The following is a 22,075-nucleotide window of genomic DNA, read 5'->3' as shown; positions in this document are numbered from 1 at the left end:
CTCAAACGTGTGGTTAGTGTCTTTAAGGTGGAGATGAACCACAGACTGAGGTCCACTGGCGCCCTCTCTGCGGTGCTGGTATAGCCTTTTGTGTAAAGGTTGCTTCGTTTCACCCATGTAGTGTTCGTTACAGTTTTCCTACCATCGTGGGTACCCACATAGTGTGAGAAGTATGTGGGTACCCACGATGGTCGCTGGACAAAGTGCAGAAGTCCCAGAGAACAAAGAGACCAGATAGACAGGAGACGGAGACAAGAAGAAGAGGAGTGTGTCTCCCTTATTTAGCAGGAGTAGGGGAAAAACTACAGAGGATCTTCAGACAGCACAAAATCCCAGTTTACTTTAAACCGGTTAACACCTTAAGACAGAAATTAGTTCACCCTAAGGACAGAATCCCTAGTTACAAACAGAGCAATGTAGTGTATTCTATCAGATGTCAGGAAAACTGTAACGAACACTACATAGGTGAAACGAAGCAACCTTTACACAAAAGGCTATACCAGCACCGCAGAGAGGGCGCCAGTGGACCTCAGTCTGTGGTTCACCTCCACCTTAAAGACACTAACCACACGTTTGAGGACAAGGAAGTTAAAATATTAGCCAGAGAGAAGAAATGGTTTGAGAGAGGGGTCAAGGAGGCATTCTTTGTGAAACGTTTGAAACCCAACCTTAACCGGGGGGGGGTGTGAGACACACTTTATTCCCTGTTTACAATGGGGTACTCAGGTCAAAGGAGTTTCAGTCTTTTGTTCATGGTAATGAGTCATTCACGTCATCAAGAGAGCCATCAGAAAGGCATCCATCCCATCATTAGAGGGACAGCAGTCCTGCCATTAGGTGTGCTAACTACAGCACAATAGTTGCTAATTATAGCTATTGTTTAGTCACCAGCCTATAGCAGTCTGCCTCTCAGTAGGCGGGGTCTGGTTAGGTTTAAAACTCCAGCTTTTGTTGGCTTCTGTTTTATACTTCTCTACAAGAGTCAGACAGAAGTCAGACTTCCAGAGCAAGAATTTTAGCTGAGGAAGCTTCTGCAATTTGAAGCGAAACGTCCTGCGTCAAGCAACCCAGTCCAGTTGAAGATTCAAGCTTCTCTACTATGGAAACCACCTGGACAACTGAGAGCCACACAGAAATAATTTCATTGATCTTCTAAGTGTAATGAAAATAAATGATCTTTTTTTTAACCTACTTGCACTGGTGCTAGTAACAAAAAAAGTTACTTGCACAAGCAAAAGTCAGTCTTGGCTCCTCCTCTGATGTGTCAGACTCTTCCTCTCTGGGCCCGTAAAGCCCCTTTCACACCGGGCTACTTCCAGTTTCGTCATGCCTCATGACAACGCTGCATGGAAGCAACTCAGTGCCGAGAGAAGCAGCTCGATGCCACAACAGCACGAGGGACGCAAGGACGAAGCAAATCCGATGCCAAAAATTAAACGTTTAATTTTTGTTTGCATCCTGTGTTCGATGCAGAAATGAAGTGGTTTCAGTGCAAGTCAGAGAAACAGGACGGTACTCAACGTGACTGATAGCCACACTCTCACAAAACTCCAGTCCACTCACGGACGATTCATTCACATGCGCACATGTGAAAAATTAAAACAGAAAAAAAACTGTCTGGTTGCAGGCAGTTAGTTTCTTGTTCTCCCTCAAACTCTCATCACTGTGTTAAAAAGGGACATTACAGTAGTCCTGCTCACAGACTGATTGCCAGACACAGGACATGTCCACATCAACTATAACTCCAGACATCTCCACATTTACTCACTGACGGTTCGTTCGCACGCAGTCAAAGGAGGAAAGATAAACTATAACAGAACTCAGAGTGCAGACCTGCAGCTCAGCACAAGAACAAATATAAACTAGAAGCAAAGTCAGAGTGCACAGTCTGTCTGCAAAAACTGTGCACTCTGAGTTCTCTGTGCAGAGAACCTGCAGGCTGTGTTCTCACCTCCTCTCTGCCCCCTGCTGCGTGCACCTGATGCAGATGTGCCTGCGTCGTCATGACGCCACAGGAAGCAACTCAAAGCAGGTCCATTGTGGTTATGACAGAGTTTGAGGGAAGAGCAGCAGCAGCGGCAGACAGTTTTTTTTCCATGCGCGTGCGAACGAATCGTCACAGCAACTCGCTCCATGTGTGAGAGTCATAAAACGCAGGGAAGACAAAGACACACACTGGAAATGATTTTTTTCCTCATTTATTCCTTTATTGGTTCATTCTACTGGTGCTTATAGTTATAAAACTCGGATAAAGTTACTTGTACCAGTGCAAGTATAAAATTACATGCACCGCTCGAATAATACGTGCACAAACTAGCACATGCACGTACTATTTCGAGCCTTGTATATAGTCCACAGTTTTTGTGGATATATGACAACAAAATTCTATCCATTAATACATGAAATTATGATTAGACTCGTATTTATTTAGAAATGTCCACGCTATTGTCAATACTGTCAAACATTGTTTCTTATGCGACTGCCACCTACTGAGCAAATAAAGTATAGCACACTTCTCATTATAAGAGGGAGTCTACACATTTTTTTGTAGACATGTGACAACAATCAAGCAATATTAAAGTCATTACTGCCAATAATTAACCTTTGGACTGAAATATATTCAAAAATCACATTTCATTCACAATTTATCAAGTGCTCAGTTTCTTAAGCAAATACTGGCACCTACTGGTGAGCTCATATATAGCACCCCTATTGTTTTTGACAAGTATTTGTCAAATTATATGCAACACTGACAGTTTTTAAATTTAGTGATGATTTATTTTGTAAATTAATATAGCATGTTTTGTTATTTAAAAAAAATCTATATAACCCCAGAAGGTAATGTAAAGGGCCAATGATAGAATAAATGTTTAATTTTCTCAGGCTCAATACAAAAAGTATGTATGCAAAGTTGGAAATAGTTGTGTTCCATGGATAAATATGGTGTAAGAGTTTTAAATGAACTTCTCTGATTTTATTCGACAAATTAAGGAGGGCATAACCAAGCTTTCTGCTACTTTGTATTGTTCATTCATTCATTCATTTTCTGCTGTTTATCTGTATCTGGGCCATTGTGGCAGGAGACCAAGCAGCTCATCCAACACTTATATCCTCGGCCAAGCCCCCTTAAGACTTCCTGGGGGATCCAGAGGCGCGTTCCCAAGCCAATTGAGAAATGTGATCCCTCAGGCCCAACAGCTTTCCCATTAGGTGAAATCTTAATATACCTTTGATATTCCTTTCTAATAATTTTATTGGTACATTTTTGTGAATATGTTTTATACTCCCAACTTTTTAAAACAAAAAACCTGAACATGAACCTTCCGATATCTTCCTGACATTTACCAGATCTGTCACATCCGAGGGGAAAATCTTAATGACAAATATCAATTCTTTATATTTAACTGAAAAAGATTTTGTCTTGAAAAGTATTCATAATAAAGGTTTTCCATTATTATCCGCAATAATAAATATTATACTCCTCTTAATCCAATTCTTAAAATACAAACGTTACCTTTAATAATACTATTGCAGTTGTTGCAAATTGTGTCTTCAAGTGGGGAAAAATTGTAACTGTAGCACAACCTATAAGACAGCAGAGAACTTTTAAAGTTTTATTTGTAGTTTCGAAACAATAATTACATCCTATGACGAAGTCGGCGCCTTTTACGCACAGAACGTGTGCGCCTCTTACGCACGGGGACTGGCCACAGTGCGCCGGCGGCCACGTTACGTAAGCGCGCAGCCACGGCAGCATTCAAACCGACTGCGAGGCTCCAGGAAACTTTTTGTGCAGTTTCAAAGTCCGAGAGCTTCCGCGTCTTCTCAGTCGAACTGTGCGCACTGCGGTGCCGACATGTCGTCTTCCAGCAGCCTGTGTCTGAGCGAGGTCAGGAGGGTGGCCGTGTTCGGAGGGACGCACGGGAACGAAATGTCCGGAGTGACGCTGGTAAACCTGTGGAAGAAAAACAGCGCTGAGATCCAGAGGAGAGGGGTCGAGACCAAACCCTTCATCACCAACCCGAAGGCTGTGGAGAAATGCACCAGATATGTAGAGACGGACCTGAACCGAGCCTTCACCCAAGAGAATCTCAGGTAAACTAAACTAAACCAAACCCAACTGAACCTCCGCAAAAACGCACAGATCCCCAAAGTTAGTAAGAAACACACTCAGAAATGAAAGTCATCCGTGAATGCACAGATTTCAGAATACGCTCTGTACTTTGTGCATGTTCTGAATCCAGTCCAACAACAACTTGTTGGCCTGGAGTCAGAAAACGGTCTAAATGCTGGAAAACCTTTAACTCTGCAGGGAATGGAATCCCCTGCTGGCCGAACAGGGGAGGGCAGCCAGAGTTCATCTTTATTCCTTCAGCTTTGTGATGTCAAAAGGCAAAGCTGTTAGATAAAAGAAATAACTCGCAATATGAAATTACAGAAAGAGAGAAGAAAAATATATAAAGTAGATTTGAACCAGCCAATTCTTGCCTTCAGATATACAGACAGACGTATTGCTACTTTAACCATATTATGTATTTTTCCGCTCTATCCATCTGTTGTGGAATTTCCTTGACAGTGTCAGCATAAAATGAGACAGGTGAGCAAGGAGCACTTAGGATTCAGTCATACGAGTCCATCAATCAATCAATTTTTTTTATATAGCGCCAAATCACAACAAACAGTTGCCCCAAGGCGCTTTATATTGTAAGGCAAGGCCATACAATAATTACGTAAAAACCCCAATGGTCAAAACGACCCCCTGTGAGCAAGCACTTGGCTACAGTGGGAAGGAAAAACTCCCTTTTAACAGGAAGAAACCTCCAGCAGAACCAGGCTCAGGGAGGGGCAGTCTTCTGCTGGGACTGAGGGGAGAGAATCAGGAAAAGACATGCTGTGGAGGGGAGCAGAGATCAATCACTAATGATTAAATGCAGAGTGGTGCATACAGAGCAAAAAGAAAAAGAAACACTCAGTGCATCATGGGAACCCCCCAGCAGTCTAAGTCTATAGCAGCATAACTAAGGGATGGTTCAGGGTCACCTGATCCAGCCCTAACTATAAGCTTTAGCAAAAGGAAAGTTTTAAGCCTAATCTTAAAAGTAGAGAGGGTGTCTGTCCCTGATCTGAATTGGGAGCTGGTTCCAGAGGAGAGGAGCCTGAAAGCTGAAGGCTCTGCCTCCCATTCTACTCTTACAAACCCTAGGAACTACAAGTAAGCCTGCAGTCTGAGAGCGAAGCACTCTATTGGGGTGATATGGTACTATGAGGTCCCTAAGATAAGATGGGACCTGATTATTTAAAACCTTATAAGTAAGAAGAAGAATTTTAAATTCTATTCTAGAATTAACAGGAAGCCAATGAAGAGAGGCCAATAGGGTGAGATATGCTCTCTCCTTCTAGTCCCTGTCAGTACTCTAGCTGCAGCATTTTGAATTAACTGAAGGCTTTTCAGGGAACTTTTAGGACAACCTGATAATAATGAATTACAATAGTCCAGCCTAGAGGAAATAAATGCATGAATTAGTTTTTCAGCATCACTCTGAGACAAGACCTTTCTAATTTTAGAGATATTGCGTAAATGCAAAAAAGCAGTCCTACATATTTGTTTAATATGCGCATTGAATGACATATCCTGATCAAAAATGACTCCAAGATTTCTCACAGTATTACTAGAGGTCAGGGTAATGCCATCCAGAGTAAGGATCTGGTTAGACACCATGTTTCTAAGATTTGTGGGGCCAAGTACAATAACGTCAGTTTTATCTGAGTTTAAAATCAGGAAATTAGAGGTCATCCATGTCTTTATGTCTGTAAGACAATCCTGCAGTTTAGCTAATTGGTGTGTGTCCTCTGGCTTCATGGATAGATAAAGCTGGGTATCATCTGCGTAACAATGAAAATTTAAGCAATGCCGTCTAATAATACTGCCTAAGGGAAGCATGTATAAAGTGAATAAAATTGGTCCTAGCACAGAACCTTGTGGAACTCCATAATTAACCTTAGTCTGTGAAGAAGATTCCCCATTTACATGAACAAATTGTAATCTATTAGGTAAATATGATTGAAACCACCGCAGCGCAGTGCCTTTAATACCTATGGCATGCTCTAATCTCTGTAATAAAATTTTATGGTCAACAGTATCAAAAGCAGCACTGAGGTCTAACAGAACAAGCACAGAGATGAGTCCACTGTCCTGAGGCCATAAAAGATCATTTGTAACCTTCACTAATGCTGTTCTGTTCTATGTGTTATATGGCTGGGGGGGCCTGGCTGCCGGTTTGTTTGTCTTTGGTTTCCTCCCAGGTGGCTTGCGTTTGGGGACTGAGTGCTGTGTTGCGAGGCTGTCAGGACCTCACCCTGATCACCTGCGACTCGTCAGGACTCCACAGCTGTGGTGTCATCTGGATGATTGGAACATGTTGGCATTTAAGACTGGAGTGCACAGTGTGTATTTGCCAGAGACTCGACCTTGTGACCAGACGGGTGAGATCGTCGTCTCGGGGCCATCTCATCACAGCGATGCTGAATAACATCCAGGTTTGATGCACAGTCTGTGAAAGAGGAGGGGGTGAGGGTCTCACGCTCGTCAGCACACTTCCTGAGGTACGTAGAATTTTGTGACTAACAGTTATACAGTCAGTAAATGTGGTGTCCCTCACACCTTATTGTATTGAGCTGTTTGTTAGTCATGTATCAGCTTCCACTGCAGTGGAGTTTGTGAACTAGATGTTCCATGCCTGCAGGTTGGAAGCTGATCAGTAATCAAGCCAGGAAGTGTTGCTGTTGTACACCCTTTAGTGTTCTGTGTGTAGAGTGTGGACTCACATAATGGTTTCCTTCTTTCACAGACTCGGTTGTTTGCGGCCACCTGGGGGGTGTCGGCGGGTCCTTGGGTCCGAAACAGCTTCTGGCTCCGGACCGTTAGCGCTGCTGGGAGCGCACCACGCCAGACCGCACCTTTTGTTATTTTATCACTGTTATGTATTAAATTCAGTTAGCCTTTGTACCGTGCTCTGCTTATTTCATACTGGGTCCTTCAAACGCTGGTCGGTTCTCCGAGCTGCGTCCGACACATAACACTATGATGAATTCTAAAACCTGACTGAAACTCTTCAAATAGACCATTCCTCTGCAGATGATCAGTTAGCTGTTTTACAACTACCCTTTCAAGAATTTTTGAGAGAAAAGGAAGATTGGAGATTGGCCTATAATTGGCTAAGATAGCTGGGTCAAGTGATGGCTTTTTAAGTAATGGTTTAATACTGCCACCTTAAAAGGCCTGTGGTACATAGCCAACTAATAAGATAGATAGAGTCCAGACGTAAGACTTATTATTTTTCCCTTTCGTTTGGCTAGCATACTGGCATAGTTTTTGTTTTACGCTTTAATACTCTTTTAATTAATTTATTAGGAAACAGAGCGTGCCGCGGCATCAACCTTACCTAAATTCTGGGTCTTTTAGTGAAGCTTGGGGCTAGTGGCTGGAGATCCCTTAGTATTTTCTTCTGTTTTTCTTGTTGTTTAATGCTGGCAAATTACACTGTATTTCTTGTCTTTCTGATACCTGATTCGTTTTTTTTTTCTCTCTCTCTCTCTGTTTAAGGTGCAGCTCCATCAGAGATCGGTGTGGTATTTGTGCTGGAGACCCTCCTGGTCCTGTGCACTAACAGGCATTTCCTGTATATTCGTTTTGTGAATTGTTCTGTAATTTGTGTCTGTAGCATGGCCCAAGCAGTGGGTCACCTCTTTGAGTCTGGTCTGCTTGAGGTTTCTTCTCCTCAGAGGGAGTTTTTTCTTATGACTGTTGCTCTGGGGGTTAGTAAGATTAGACCTTACTTGTGTAAAGCACCTTGAGGCAACTCTGTTGTGATTTGGCGCTATATAAATGAAAATAAATTGAAAAATGTTTACAATGTGTACATAAATACCATTTTGTTGTTTTAAATTTGCATGTTTCAGCATTCCAAAGAGCTAAAGTCTTGGAGAGGGAGAGAGATAATAGAAACTATTTCAGAGTCTTCATAGGTGCGGAGTGTAGGGGTACCGAGGAAGCAATGTGGCAGCTACAGGGGGTTTAAACAAGCACATGCAATGAGTTGGAGTGAGTTGAGTCAGGACAGGTACAAGTTCACAGAAAGTCAAAAACCATCGCCAAAGAATAGAAACCATTGGCCTGGAAAAAAGGTAACATTTAACCATGATAAGAAAGCCTATAGGCTGCATTAACAATAATGTCAGGCAGAAAAGAAAATATATTACTGTAAAGAAGCAAAATGTAACTAGTTTTCTAAGTTCAAAGTGGAGTATTTGGTTCTCCAGATGCACTAGAATGCATCAAGTAGGATCTATTTTTTCCAAGCATTTCATGGGAGGAAACCAGAAACCAACAGTTCCAGCGCGTCCCTCCTCCTGGACTTCCTGCTGTCTCTCAGCCAGCTGGAAAAACATGACTCAGATCTTTCCATGTGCACCACAGCAGAAAATGAAGTATTACACACAAAGACAGCGCCTCACTTACGTGGACGTCTGGATAACAACAGCGTTGTCTGTTAAATCTCATCAGAGGACTCGTCTCATTACTATCAAGTGTCTGTGGTGCCAAATGACAAGTTCTCTCTTGTGATTAAAATCTGATATGTTGGTTATTACAATATTGATGCAAGTTCAAACTTTTTCATTACATCCAAATAATCAATTAGTCATTGACTAATCAAATCAATTATTCATTTCACAAATTATTAATTTTGAATTACAGTACATTATTCATTTTCCAGTTGTTAAATTAATGGCCAACTAGTTTCACAATTGTTGAAACCCTTTTGTATATATAAAAAAATAGTTTAAAGCCTAAATTATTTGGTTTCAGCTTCTTAAATATGAATATTTTATGGTTTCATTACTAATTTATTTACCCCTTTTGGACAATAAGCTCTATCTTTGGGTTGAGGAGGTCATCTCATCTTTTGGGAGACACTGATTGAAATTTTTCACATTTTTCTAACATTTTATGGAACAAATAACTAATTTAAATGAGAAAATAAGTGATAGATTAATCAGTTCTAAAAATAATTGTCAATTGTAGCCCAACTGCTCAGCTGCATAAATGTAATTGTATGTTCAATACATGCTGCAACTTGTGCTTCACAGCGCCCCAAGTGGAAGTGACCTTCCCTACGAGGTGCAGAGAGCTCAGGAGATCAACAGAATATTTGGACCAAAAGGAACCCCTGAGGCCTACGATGTTATTTTGACCTCCACAACAACGACGTCTAACATGGGCTGCACTCTGATTCTGGAAAGCTCCAAAGATCACTTCAACCTGCAAATGATGAGCTACATCAAGGTGACGGCCGTCAAAAACAAACATTTAAAGCACAAGTGCACATCTGTCTGAAGTTTTTTATTTATTTATTTATTTATTTTACCAGAACAAAACCTGCGACTTGCATCATTGACATAAATTCAAAATTGATGGTGAAATTCAAGTTTTTGTTGAAATGAATTTAAATGGCTGTTTGCAGCAAAGTCTGTATTTAAGGAGAATGAGTTCTGCTTTGGTGAAATTCAGTTAACTTTGTAAACAATATTACGATGGACTGACTTTAATGTGGATGTTTACTTTAATGGAACAATTATTCAGTTACTCCTGGAGATTTTTTTTTTTCTTAAAGCTATGCTGTGTAGGGTTTAGTGCCATCTAGTGGTGAGGTTGGGGATTGCATTACACTGTTGCTGGTCATGATTTTGTTTCACTTCTTGTTTTTTGGAGATGTGGATTCATGCTCTGATTCTCCTTCTGACCCTATGTGTGACCCTTCATAAAAACCAGGTTTCAGACTTGTTAGCCTGCGCTAGCATCCAGCAGACGGTGTATAGGGGAGCAACCACACAGAAAACTTCACCCACTCACTCACTCTCTCACCTTCAACCGCGTACTCCAATTAAGGACTAAGCAGCAGTCACAGGGCGTGTCAATGTGTCACAGGGCCACATATAGACAAACAAGTGCATTCACACTCATATGCACACCAACAGACCATTTAAAGTTTCCAGTTCATCTCACCTGCATGTCTTTGGATGTGGGAGGAAGCTGGAGCACCTGGAGGGAACCCACACAAACACAAGGAGAACATCCAAACTCCACACAGAAAAGCCACAGGTGGGAATCAATCCCATGACCTTCTTGCTGTGAGGCAACAGTGCTAACCACTAAGCCACTGTGCTGCCCCACGGCAAACTTATCAGTGTTAAATTTCCAGTGTTAAAGCATGTCAGTGTATAGTGTTAATTTCAAACACATTTACACCACACTGGTGCCACACCTCAGTGTTAAAATGCACAGTGTTAATTCAACTCTGTACAGGTGTTAAACTCCATCATGTGTGAGTGGGAAACAAGATAAAAAAGAAATGTCTAAATGTACAATATAATAAAATACCCTCACTGATTAATTATTGCATTTATGTTATGCACAGAGTAGTCACACCTACACAGCAAAAGTAGAAGTTCAAAATTAACACCCACAGTGTTGTTTTTTACACAAACCAGTGTTACATTAACACTGGTACTTGTTCACTGATTCCTCTTTATTTTTCTTTAGTCTTCTGGCCACTCTTCAAAATATGTCCCTTTTGGGCTACTGTACCAACATGGCAGCCTCCATGAGGGGCCCCCGCCCATATAGATATCCTACACACTGTACTGATACTCAGGGTTTATGGGACCTTCGGGTACACAAAATCCAGGTTTTTTCCAGTTTTTTTTTTTTTTTTTTTTTTTTTGTTCTTGTTTTTTGCTGTGTGTTTTTGCTTTGATTATTTTAAAATGCATATAACTTAAAACACTTGGAAAAATGCTCCATAAATAATAATAATAAACAAATAAATAATGTGACAAGCTTTTGAGTTTAAAATGTGATTATTTTGGGTAGATTATTACATGCATATTACATGGATTATTACATGTATAGTATATTGTGCATTGGCCTGTTAACCAACAAAATAATTATGTTTTATTAATTCACATAATTTTCTTGAATAAATGCATAAAGTTCTTTAATACTTTAGTATGTATTTATTTAAAAACAAGTAGAAATTTCAAATTTGATCTTACACTGACAACCCAATCAAGACGAAAGCATCAAAGTTGCCATTTATACAGAAACACTAAGGTGTTAAAGACTTCTGAACAGACATTTGATCCTTACAGGTTGTCATCCTAAATGTGTATAAATATAAATTCTCACGGTGCTTTTGTGTTTTTTGTTGTTTTTTTGTTTTGTTTTTTTGACTTCATGATATTTCTTGCTTTGTTTTGCAGAAAGCTGTGGCTCCTGCCAGTTGTCTTGTTCTCCTGAATGAACATCCTCTTCTCAGATACTGCTCTTCACGTTCGGTCGCCAAGCACCCCGTAGGTGAGTCTCAAACCACAACCAGATGGCCTCGGTAATACAAAGACCTTTAAAATGTAGCACATTTTTCCGGAAGCAAACATCTTTGTGTTTCTTTCTTGCAGGTGTGGAAGTGGGTCCTCAGCCCCAGGGTGTGTTAAGGAGTAACATCTTTGAAGCCATGAGGGTAATCCTAAAACATGCGCTGGACTTCATCGAACTCTTTAACAAAGGTACCACAGACTCTATATTCCATAGTCCTTTAAAAGTTTTAAGTAAACCTTTGTGTGTGACGATACGTAACATTTCTGAACATGTTTGTTTTATTTTGTTAGTGTGGTTGAAGCAGATGGTCTCCCCACTAAGTCTGGTCTGCTAGAAGTTTCTTCCTGTAATTAAAAAAATGCCTGAGGGAATTTTCCTTACCATTGTTGACGATGTGCTAGCTCAGGGAGGATGAATAAGGTTTAAACCTTATGTCTGGCCTGTGTTGTGTTTGGGGCTGTGTAAATAGGATCGAGATTAAATTGATTTCAATTTCCTTATACAGTTTGACTCGATCTGACAGTCTCATCTGTGACAGCAGACTGGACATCTTTGCGCCTGCAGACTGAGCGCTTTTATCACGATATGTAGCTGTTTGTGAGAAACATTAAAAGGGGAACGCTTTTTGTTCTTTTAAAGATTCTCAGCTCGATTGGTACCGTTCAGCTGACTCACACACGTCGTTGTGACGAGTGCATAGCTCCTCGCCATCATGTTTGGAATTCTATGTGTATACCAGAATATTGGTGAACATATTGAAAGCACGAGAAAAAAATTACAGGTTTGTTTCTAAAAAAGAGAAGAAAAGCATCAAGAAAGTAATCATTGCAAATATCAATCGGGCTTGGGATCATTTCACTGAGACACAGTGAAATTATGTATATATATAATTGTATAATAAATGTATAATTATACATTTATTGTTATTTACATTAATTATTAAGATCTTATTGTCTTATGTACAATTTGTACATGTTCAATCAAGCCCCCTATATTTTGTCACATGACAATTTCACAAGGACCACAGTGGAAATAAGTGTTTATGCTTCATTGTGTTATCCATGTATCATTGACATATTCATCTCTGTATGTTTATATTCACGTTGCACCTCTGCAGGAGGGCGTGCGTGTGCGCATACTTGAGCTTTTGACAAGAGTGGAAGTTAGCTTTGACCAAGTGTGTTGCGGATGCACGCTGACATCTGTGAGGTGTCTTGTAAATCACTCCAGAGCCCGGTTTCAGAAAGTAACCTAATCTTTCAGTCTACTAACCTTTCTTAGTGGACTACAGTTAGTAACTCACCATAATCCGTATAATCACTGTTTCACATTGATGGCTAAACTTGGCTAAGCTGTCTTACCTTAGTCAACTGTTTTCACAAGCATTACGGCCTCACGTGTGCCATTGGTGAGAGACGGCTTCTTGCGCGACAGTTTTGTTTACTTCCGGTGTCACAACCGAACGGTCCCCCTAAAAATCAGTCCCTCCTGATGACGTGGTTCACGGATTAATACCTCATTTCTGCTTCAAACTGCACTCCAGTCATCATCTATCTCAGTGACAGATATCTGAAACTTTGTACAACAATCATTTCCACATAAATTCACCATTGTTTCAACATAAAAGGTGGCGGAAGTGATCAGAGTGCTGCGGCTAAACGAGCAGCTAGCTGCACGCTGAACATTTTAATGCGTCATGGAATTTTGCCTTGTTTCTGCTTAAAACGACCTCGTTCCTGCTTGAAACTGACTTTAGAATGATTTTAGAGGGTTTAAAAAAAATAAGATTAGCCTCCTCTGTACTAGGTTAAAAAGTTTAGTCGGGGAACGTGCCGACTTAAGCGCTTTGTGCAGCAACTAACATCAAAACACTTATGGAGTTTATTTCACTAAACAAGATTAGGTTGCTTTATGAAACTGACCCAGAGGTGTTATCAGGTTACAAAACCAGTGTTTTCAGTTTTAGTAGTGTTTATTTCTTGCTAGCTTTTAAATAAGCGAAGCGCAGTTAGCAGCTAGCAAGACCAGCCAGTGATGTCACCAGGCTAATGTCCACGAGATGTCTTATAAATCACTCCAAAGGTGTTATCAGGTTACAAAAACATCATTTTTAGTGTTAGAAGTGTTTATTTCTTGTTAGCTTTTACATAATATATGATAAACGTGTTATATTGGGCTAGAAATGAAGTGGTTTTGCAGTGCTAGAGAGACCACCCAGTGATGTCACAGTGTCACTCTATTCTGATTGACTGTCCCCCCCCACCCCCACTCCAAAAAAAGGATTTGCATGATTCATAGCATAAAAATAGGAAACAAAGTGACTTTTTTAACCTCTTAAAATAGGTCAAGGTTAGCCATCTTTGAACTTGTCCAAGGTCTGTGTCCCAAGAATGTTCCTTGTGAATTTGAAGACCCTGGCAGTTATAGGACTGGACCTATGCTGAGCACAGACAGACGGACGGATGGAGAGACAGACGCAAAGCCTTCATAATACCTGATGGCCATGTTTTGATGGCCTCAGGTAATGATGGATTGTTTAAAACCTAAATCAGTTGTTTGCAGGCATTTTAGTCTGGAACCAGCCCTGCTACATGCAGGGTGTCTGATTCATGCAGCTGCACACAGCTGCTTCCTGCATGAATAAAATTGCTAAATTTATCTGCACCTTGCTCATCAAACGTCTGCTCGGCTCCTTCCTGAAGGCACAGAACAGCATGTGCAATGTTTAGGTGCAAGTCAGCTTCTTCCTCTTTCCTGAAAACACTGAGCTGCAGTCTGCTGTGGGTTTTTTTTGTTTGTTGTTTGTTTGTTTGTTTGTTTGTTTGTTTCCTGACTGGCCTGCTGTTGAATGGTTTTCTTGTTGGGATTTGGTCACTTTCCATGTCGTTAGAGTCTGGCTGCCAATGTTGTGGTAATCTCCTGTCGTGTGGGGAACACTGGTGCTGCTGAATGCAGCGGCCGGGTGATGAATGGGTTTGAAACTAAGCAGCGTTAAGAAACAGCTTGTTTTAACTGCGTGACATTGCAAAAAGTAAAGAAAAAAAAAAGCCACTTTCTTAGTGAGAGAAGCGTTGCAATCATTGACGTTGCAGGATAATCTGCCCTCGGTGCTGACTTTGCGTATCAGTCATCTACTAACATCATGCCACTTTCAAACAATGTTGGTTCTTGTGCAGGTTCTGAGGTTGAATTGTGACATTTCAGTGTCACGTTCCAAGTCATTACTCAGAGCTTTTGCAGAATCATTCGAATGCATGTGCAGAAATTTACATCTTAGAAGTTGAGATTTCTATTCCACTACAATCAAACCTGTGAGTTTTTCCCGGACGACGGCCTCCTCAGCGATCAGACTGAACTACGCTCTTCTAATTAATACAAGGTTGTAATTGTTTCTTTTTTTCAAAGATCTATCACTTCTGTTAGTTTTTACGTGCAACAGGTATAATTTAGCTCATTATTTTACTCCTGTGTGAATCCTTGAGTGGTTAGCTTTTCATTATCGCTTAGCTTGCGCTAGCTCTTGCTACATATTTAAGTATTCTTGGTGAACACTACGCTGCATTACACTTTACATTGATCTTGCTGATGCTGACAGACAGGGTGGCCCTCTTACAGAGCTGTGTCTGTAAGTTAGAACAGCTTCTTACTTCAGTGGAGATAGACATCACCGGCACTCCACACGAGCTTCGTGTCGGACCGGCTAATGCATCCGTTAGCACTAGCTTAGCTCAGCCGGATAAAGACGATGGCTTTCGGACGGTAGGCGGAAGAACTCCCATAAGGCTTGGTGCCTGGTTGTGGTACCAGGGTCACAGTGGCTGTTGCCAATTGTGAAGCATTTTTCAGCCTTGGGCATGCCTGTTGTTAGCTCTCCAAGCCCATGTGTAACTTCTACCCCCCATGCCCAGGCCAAAACACAGTGGTGTTAGTGATAGGGGACTCTATTTACCCCCAAAAGTTAGATTACAGAGGGCAGCTAATATAAATGTATTCCTGGGGCCAGAGCACCCGACATTGCCTTTCACCTTAAGTTGATGACATTGCACAAGGATAGTCAGAGAAAGCAACACGACACTAAATAGCCACATAGTTTTTTCATGTCGGCACTAATGATATTAAGATGAGATCATCTGAGAGCCCAAACATGGACTAGAGAGGCTTTGACCTTGCCAGAAAGATATGTCGGGATCAATTAGAGTTTCTGGCCCCCTCCCTTCTCGCAGAGGTGTCGAAAGGGGAGATAAGTAGGTGATTCTAGGGGCCAATGATTGACACAGGCTCAGAGACGCCCCTAATACAATTGTAATACTGACAAAATAACATAAAGGTGGCCCACTAAGATTATTATCATGTGGCCAAAATCCCTAGTGGCACCCCTGCTCCTCATGGTAATGTGAGGCGTTTAGCAGGCTGACATAGTTGAATAAGTGGCTGGCACAGTGTTGTGTAGACAGCAAGGCTTTAGTTTTACTGATAACTAGCCCTCTTTCTGGGGTCACCATGGCTTGCTGATGCTGGACGGCTTCCCCCTTCGAGAGAAGGCGCGCCACTTTATCTGCGAACATAGATAAGGTCTACATGAAGGGTAATTTTAGGACTCTACAGCAGGCCTTGGAGCAGGTGGTAAGAGAACTGCAGGGCCTACTATTAATATGGATGTGGAATCCATTAGCCTAGCAGGGAAACCACTATGGTGACAGTATAGTCTATGTGCCAGGAAGGGTTTTTGAGAACTGCTGTAATGCACCTTTTATTAATAACATTTAGCATTTTATTTTTTATTCTTAGAGTTTATTTTGGCAGCACAGTGGCTAGCACTGCTGCCCTCACAATCAAGAAAGTCATGGGATCGATTCCCATCTGTGGACTTTCTGTGTGGAGTTTGCCTGTTCTCCCCGTGTTTGTGTGGGTTCCCTCACAATCAAAGACATGCAGGTTATGTGGATTGGAAACTTTAAAATTGTCCGTAGGTGTGCGAGTGTGAAGTGTTTGTTTGTCTATCTCTTGACCTGTGACAGACTGGCGTCCTGTCCAGGGTGAACCTGCCTCACACCCTGTGACTGATAGGATAGTGTCCAGCCCCCCCGCAACCCTTAATTGGAGTAAGAGGTTGAAGATGAGTGAGTTTATTTTGTTTAGGGGTTTGGTTCCTGGAAAAGCCCAATATTGTCATTGTAAGCCATTGTAACTAAGTCATAGGACCTCCCAAACTAGTAAAAAGAACAAAAACAAAAAACCACAATTTATCATCCTGCCTCAATGACTACAGGCCAGTTGCACTCACCCCCATCACCACAAAGTGCTTTGAGAGGCTGGTGATGAGGCGCCTGAAGCAGACCATTGATGTGACTGTAGATGAGCATCAGTACGTATACAGACAAAACCGGTCCACAGCTGATGCCATCTCCACCATAGTGTATCAGGCCCTCTTTACATAGAGAACAAGGACTCCTGTGTGAGGCTGCTGTTCCTGGACTTCACTTCTGCGTTTAACACCATCATCCTGCAGAACTGGTGTTCAAGCTGGCTGAACTAGGAGCTCCCTCAGCACTGTGCACCTGGGTCCTGGACTTCCTGACTGGGAGGCCACAGGGTGTCAGGATCAACACCACCTCATCCTCCACCATCATCCTGAACACTGGCTCACCCCAGGGTTGTGTGCTCAGTCTACTGCTGTACACATTGATGACCTTTGACTGCAGAGCCCAGCACGAGAATAATCTTGTTGTTAAGTTTGCAGATGACACAGCAGTGATCGGGCTTATTAGCCAAGGGGACGAGACAATGTACAGGCGAGAAGTGGAGAACCTGACACGCTGGTGCGGAGACAACAACCTCATCCTCAAACACCCAGAAGACCAAGGAGATAGTTGTTGACGTCTGCAGGTCAGCCCCACCACCCCCCTCCGCCCTCTTACATCAACGGAGCAGCGGTGGAGATCGCTCCTCCATCAGGTATCTTGGAGTCCACCTCTCCAACACTCTCACCTGGCACACCAGCACCACGGCTGTCATCAAGAAAGCCCACCAACGCCTCATTTTTGAGGAAATTGGGAAGGGCCGGATTTGAACACCGAGGTCCTCAGGGCCTTCTACAGCTTGTGCGTGGAGAGTGTCCTGTCCTGCTGCCTCCCTGTGTGGTATGGTGGCTGCACGGTGGTGGAGAAGACGCGCTGCAGCGCGTGGTGAAGTCTGTGCAGAGGACCATCGGATGCAGCTTACCACCCATTGGGTACATCTACATCTCCATATGTAGAGACAAAGCCACCTGCATCCTCTGAGACTCCACCCACCTACGCACAGTCTGTTCACACCTTTCCCTCTGGAAGGAGGTTGCGCCAGCATCCAGGCAAAACGTCTAGACTGAAAATAGCTCTACCCGAATGAGTTTGAGTCTGAGTTATACTCTGGAAAATACGTTACATTTATGACAATATGGAAAAAATACTGAACATAATTGGAGGCTGATGTGCTTAATTAATCAGTGTAGTTAGTTATTGTTACTCCAAGATCTGAGTTACTCTCAAGTTATCAAGTTATTTTTACCTTAGTTACCTGTAACCAAATAGTTACAACACTAAGTACTTAGTTTGATCATTGATCATTGAAGACTCTGATCATCAAGACTGGCGAGGCAAAGGAACTGGCAAAATATATATTGTTTCATTTCATTTCAACTTCACTGTGTTGGTCCATGGACACAAAATTACAACAAGTGTGACGCTTCTCAAATAATTATGGCTCTTGCTTATGTCAGTATTGAGCTCAGTCTTTGACCTTGTCCTGTGACCTTGACTTTTAGTTGATTTTTCTCAAATTAGATTGCGTGGTCCTTGGCTAAACTTTGTCCTTCTGCAGAACTTGGTTCAGATCTGATCAAAACTCACCGAGTTATTTTGCTTCAAACACTGTTGCACACGCAGCACCCAAAACACAACACCTGCGTGCACAACCGCACAGCTGCAGCGAGCCCACAGCGGAGGACTTTCTCCACGCACAGACATGGAATTGTGCACCTTTGGGATGCTATATCAGGAAACTGATGCTTTAAACTGCAGATTAGTACATGACAGAGCACCAGCTTCACTTTTCTAACATTATGCAGTTTCTCCTGCATATAAACCTTGCATGATCTTCATATTTTACTTAGGCGTTGAGTTCCCATCCTGCACAGTGGAAGTGTTTTGCGTCTCAGAGACGATCGACTACCCACGAGACCCAATGGGAACATCATCGCCATGGTTGCACCCCAACCTGCAGGTGAGTCACGTAATGTTCTGCCTTATCTGTCAGTGCGCTAAAGTAGAGCCCAGCCAATATGGATTTTTTTTTTTGTATTAAATTCTGAAATTGAGCAAAAAATTTACAATGCTGATATATCTCCCAAATATCAATAAAATGACGCGACTCCTAACATTTCATATCAAACCCTTTTGACAAGAAATGTAATACAGGCTTGATATTTTACAGTTTAAACATGAACTTTTTTATAAATAACTTGGCTCGGGAGTCACCGTGTCGCATCGCTCATTTGCATAAAATAGACTTCTCCTCTATTTTGGCCCCCACCTAGCAGGCAACTTTGCCTCTGTCTTCTTGGAGCTAATGTGACCAAGGGGTGATCGGGGTCCCAGCCATACTTAGCAACACTGTAAAACAATGCTGATGGACAAAATACATAATGACATGTTTCTAAAAGCCAAAGTGATTTCTGAATTGTTTATTTGGTAAAAATAAAAGTTTTCATATCTGCAAATGTAACACTGGTGCAGATATGTCAGTTCAATTCACTTTATATAGCGCCAAATCACAATGTAAGTCACCCCAAGGCGCTTCACAAGGGTAACCAACCCAATATGTTCGTGAAAGGCTCATATCAGCCGATATTATCGGCCAGTCAATATATCGGTCGGTCTGAAGTCAACCTGAGTCAGGATGTATGAGGAAATATCGTTGGTCAAGACCATATCAGGTTCTTTCCTCATTGTTCCTGCTTGTTTTTGTTCTAGGATTGTGACTGGGAGCCACTGAACCCCGGTGACCCTATGTTCCAAACTTTTGACGGGAAAACCATCCACTACCAAGGCTCCGGGACAGTCTACCCCACTTTTATAATGAGGCGGCCTATTATGAAAAACAACAGGCATTTGTAACCACAAGGCGAGAACGTAGTGGCGAGCGCCATCAGAAAAGCCTAAAAATGATTCTGAGGTTAAATACAAGTTAACCTCAGCAAACGCCTGTGTAATGAATTTGTACTAAAGTTTAGTCTCATATAACAATTACATTTCCAAACAGCATTTATTTTTTAAAAAGCATTTACAATCAGAACATACCTATGCAAAGAACATTTTGGATGATTTGTTGAAGATTAGTGTGAAGATGTATTTGATACAAATCAGCTTAACTTTTATAATATTATAAGCCAGGCTTAATCAATGCTGTCTTATAATTCAGCATAAATTAATTTCAGGTAAAATGCTCAGGAATGCCTGTTAGAATCACAACATGCAACCTTTGACTGAAAACTGGTGGCATTCATCAAGTTGCCTTAATAGTGATTTAAGGAGTCATACTGTAACTTTTACAGTAGAATGTAATTGAGAGTTTATATTACATTTCCTGAAAGTCTCACACGTCTATGTCTGCATGTAAAAAAGTCCCCTGTTATTTTGATACAGCTCGTTTCAGACTTCTGTGACTTATGTCAAGGATGTCCACAACTCATGTAGGTGGAGGTGAACCATACTGCCATCTTGTGAGGGGCAGATCACACACAAAATCAAAACAAAGAAAAGCTTGCACATTATGCAGCAGGAGGTTGTAGAAATTAATGTGACCAAACTGATTTTTTTAATAGTAGAGAAAAAAAAAAATCAAAAATGTAGCCCAAACTCTACTTGTATTAAATGTATATCAAGGATCAAGGAAAACCTTATCATAGACATTATCATAGGAAAATAATTAAACACACACACAAATATATATGCACATATGGTTATTCATTGTACATTATGTTGTGATATAGATTTGATTTGCTGTGTTTCAAACAATATTAGCCCAGTTTTGCAACTAATACTTGCAAATTTGTATTTAATTTGTTTTTGCTTTTTTTTTTAATTGTTTCAGAATTTTTCAAAATATATAAAATTTCATGTGAAGAGGCATTTTCTCTATCATTTGCGTTTGTTTACATAGCGTACTTGCCCCTCACAATATGGCCGTCAACTTGAGCCAATGCAAAGATTTATGGGACTCAACTCCTTTTCATTTAAAGCAACACACATGTAATCATGGAACTATTTTTAATGCTACATCAAGTGTCTGTCGCAATTTGTTTTTTGTTTTTTTTGTTTTTTGCACACACTGTGATTGCTTGCAAGGTTAATAACACGACTCCTTTAACTGAAAAATTGCACAACAGTGTGTGAGTGTAATTTATAGATTATTTATGTTAGATTATTAGAGAGAATATCTTAATAAAACAGAGATGAGTTTATGTTGTGTTTTGAATGACACTGTTTTTACAGGGGGATTTTTGAATCTTGTACTTTCTCACCTTTCCTTTTCCTTCTAATGTCTGAACGTGGATCACTGTGATTTTACAGAGTTTAATTCTTGAGCGTTATTTCTGATAGGTGCATTATGACTTTGTTATCAAACTCCTGTGGATCTTATACAGTCAGTAAAACCAATATAGATTCAATTTCAAGTTGTCATTTCCACATTTTATATTATTTTTATTATATGATGGTATTTTATATTATGTGCATGCATTTTAAGTTTTATTGTGATCATAGGATTTATCAGATATTTGATATGTTCTGCGTTGACTTTGTATTCAGTATTGGTGCAACTTTGAGCATGCAGGCCTGCGCGTGCGGCCACTAGAGGGCACCACATACCTACTTTCCGCGTGGACTTTATGTGACGTGGTTTGCTGCTTGTTGCAAAGACCTCTGGATAAAAAAATAAAAAAAATAAATACAAATTATAAAAAAAGAAGGACTCTGGTGGACTTCTGGTCTGTAGTCTGGACCAGTTACTATGTGTCAAGCAGCTTCTCAGATAATGGCTTGTTTGTGTGTGTGTGTGTGTGTGCGTGCGTGCGTGTGCGTGATTCCTAAATGGTTAATGCAGTATTTTTGTTCAATCCTTTAAAGCTGACAGAACATTCATTTTCTGCTGCTTAGATCATGGTGGCAGTAAATGAAGCAGCTCATCCCACACTTTCCTATCCTCGGCCAAGTCCTTTCACATTTCCTGGGGAATCCTGAGGTGTTCCCAAGGAAAATGTAATCCCTGTAGCATGTCCTGGGTTTTCCCTGGGAAATCCTCCCAGGTGGATGTTCCCTGGGGGAAAATACCAGGTAGCATCTTCACCAGATGCACCAGAAGCAGCGTCTCTACTCCGAGTTCCTCTCGGATATTCGAGCGTCTCACCTGTCCACGAGTGTAACCCCATGAGGAATCTCACTAATCCTGCAACACAAATTTCATGACCACCGGTGAGGATAGGAGCATGAATTGACTGTTAAATCGAGGGTCTGGCCTTCTGGCTCAGCTCTTTCTTTAACCATGATAGTCCAGTACATCATCCACAAAACTGCAAGAACATCTTGTTTCATTTCAGCTCCACTG

The 22,075-nt window shown here is 41.3% G+C and overlaps 1 protein-coding gene across 1 annotated transcript; it reads left to right on the top strand.

Annotated features, from left to right (window-relative positions):
- The first annotated feature begins 3,653 nt into the window (after nucleotides 1-3,653).
- On the top strand, nucleotides 3,654-19,587 carry LOC117516906 (aspartoacylase-like). Its single transcript, XM_034177797.1, has 6 exons — nucleotides 3,654-4,095; nucleotides 9,148-9,343; nucleotides 11,320-11,413; nucleotides 11,515-11,622; nucleotides 18,585-18,694; nucleotides 19,444-19,587. Exons 1-6 carry the CDS (start codon nucleotides 3,857-3,859, stop codon nucleotides 19,585-19,587), a joined length of 891 nt encoding a protein of 296 aa, XP_034033688.1. The 5' UTR covers nucleotides 3,654-3,856.
- The last annotated feature ends 2,488 nt before the right edge of the window (nucleotides 19,588-22,075 follow it).

Source organism: Thalassophryne amazonica, chromosome 9 (genome assembly GCF_902500255.1).
Source record: "Thalassophryne amazonica chromosome 9, fThaAma1.1, whole genome shotgun sequence".
Lineage (NCBI taxonomy): Eukaryota > Metazoa > Chordata > Actinopteri > Batrachoidiformes > Batrachoididae > Thalassophryne > Thalassophryne amazonica.
This window is presented reverse-complemented; position numbering and strand designations above follow the sequence as displayed.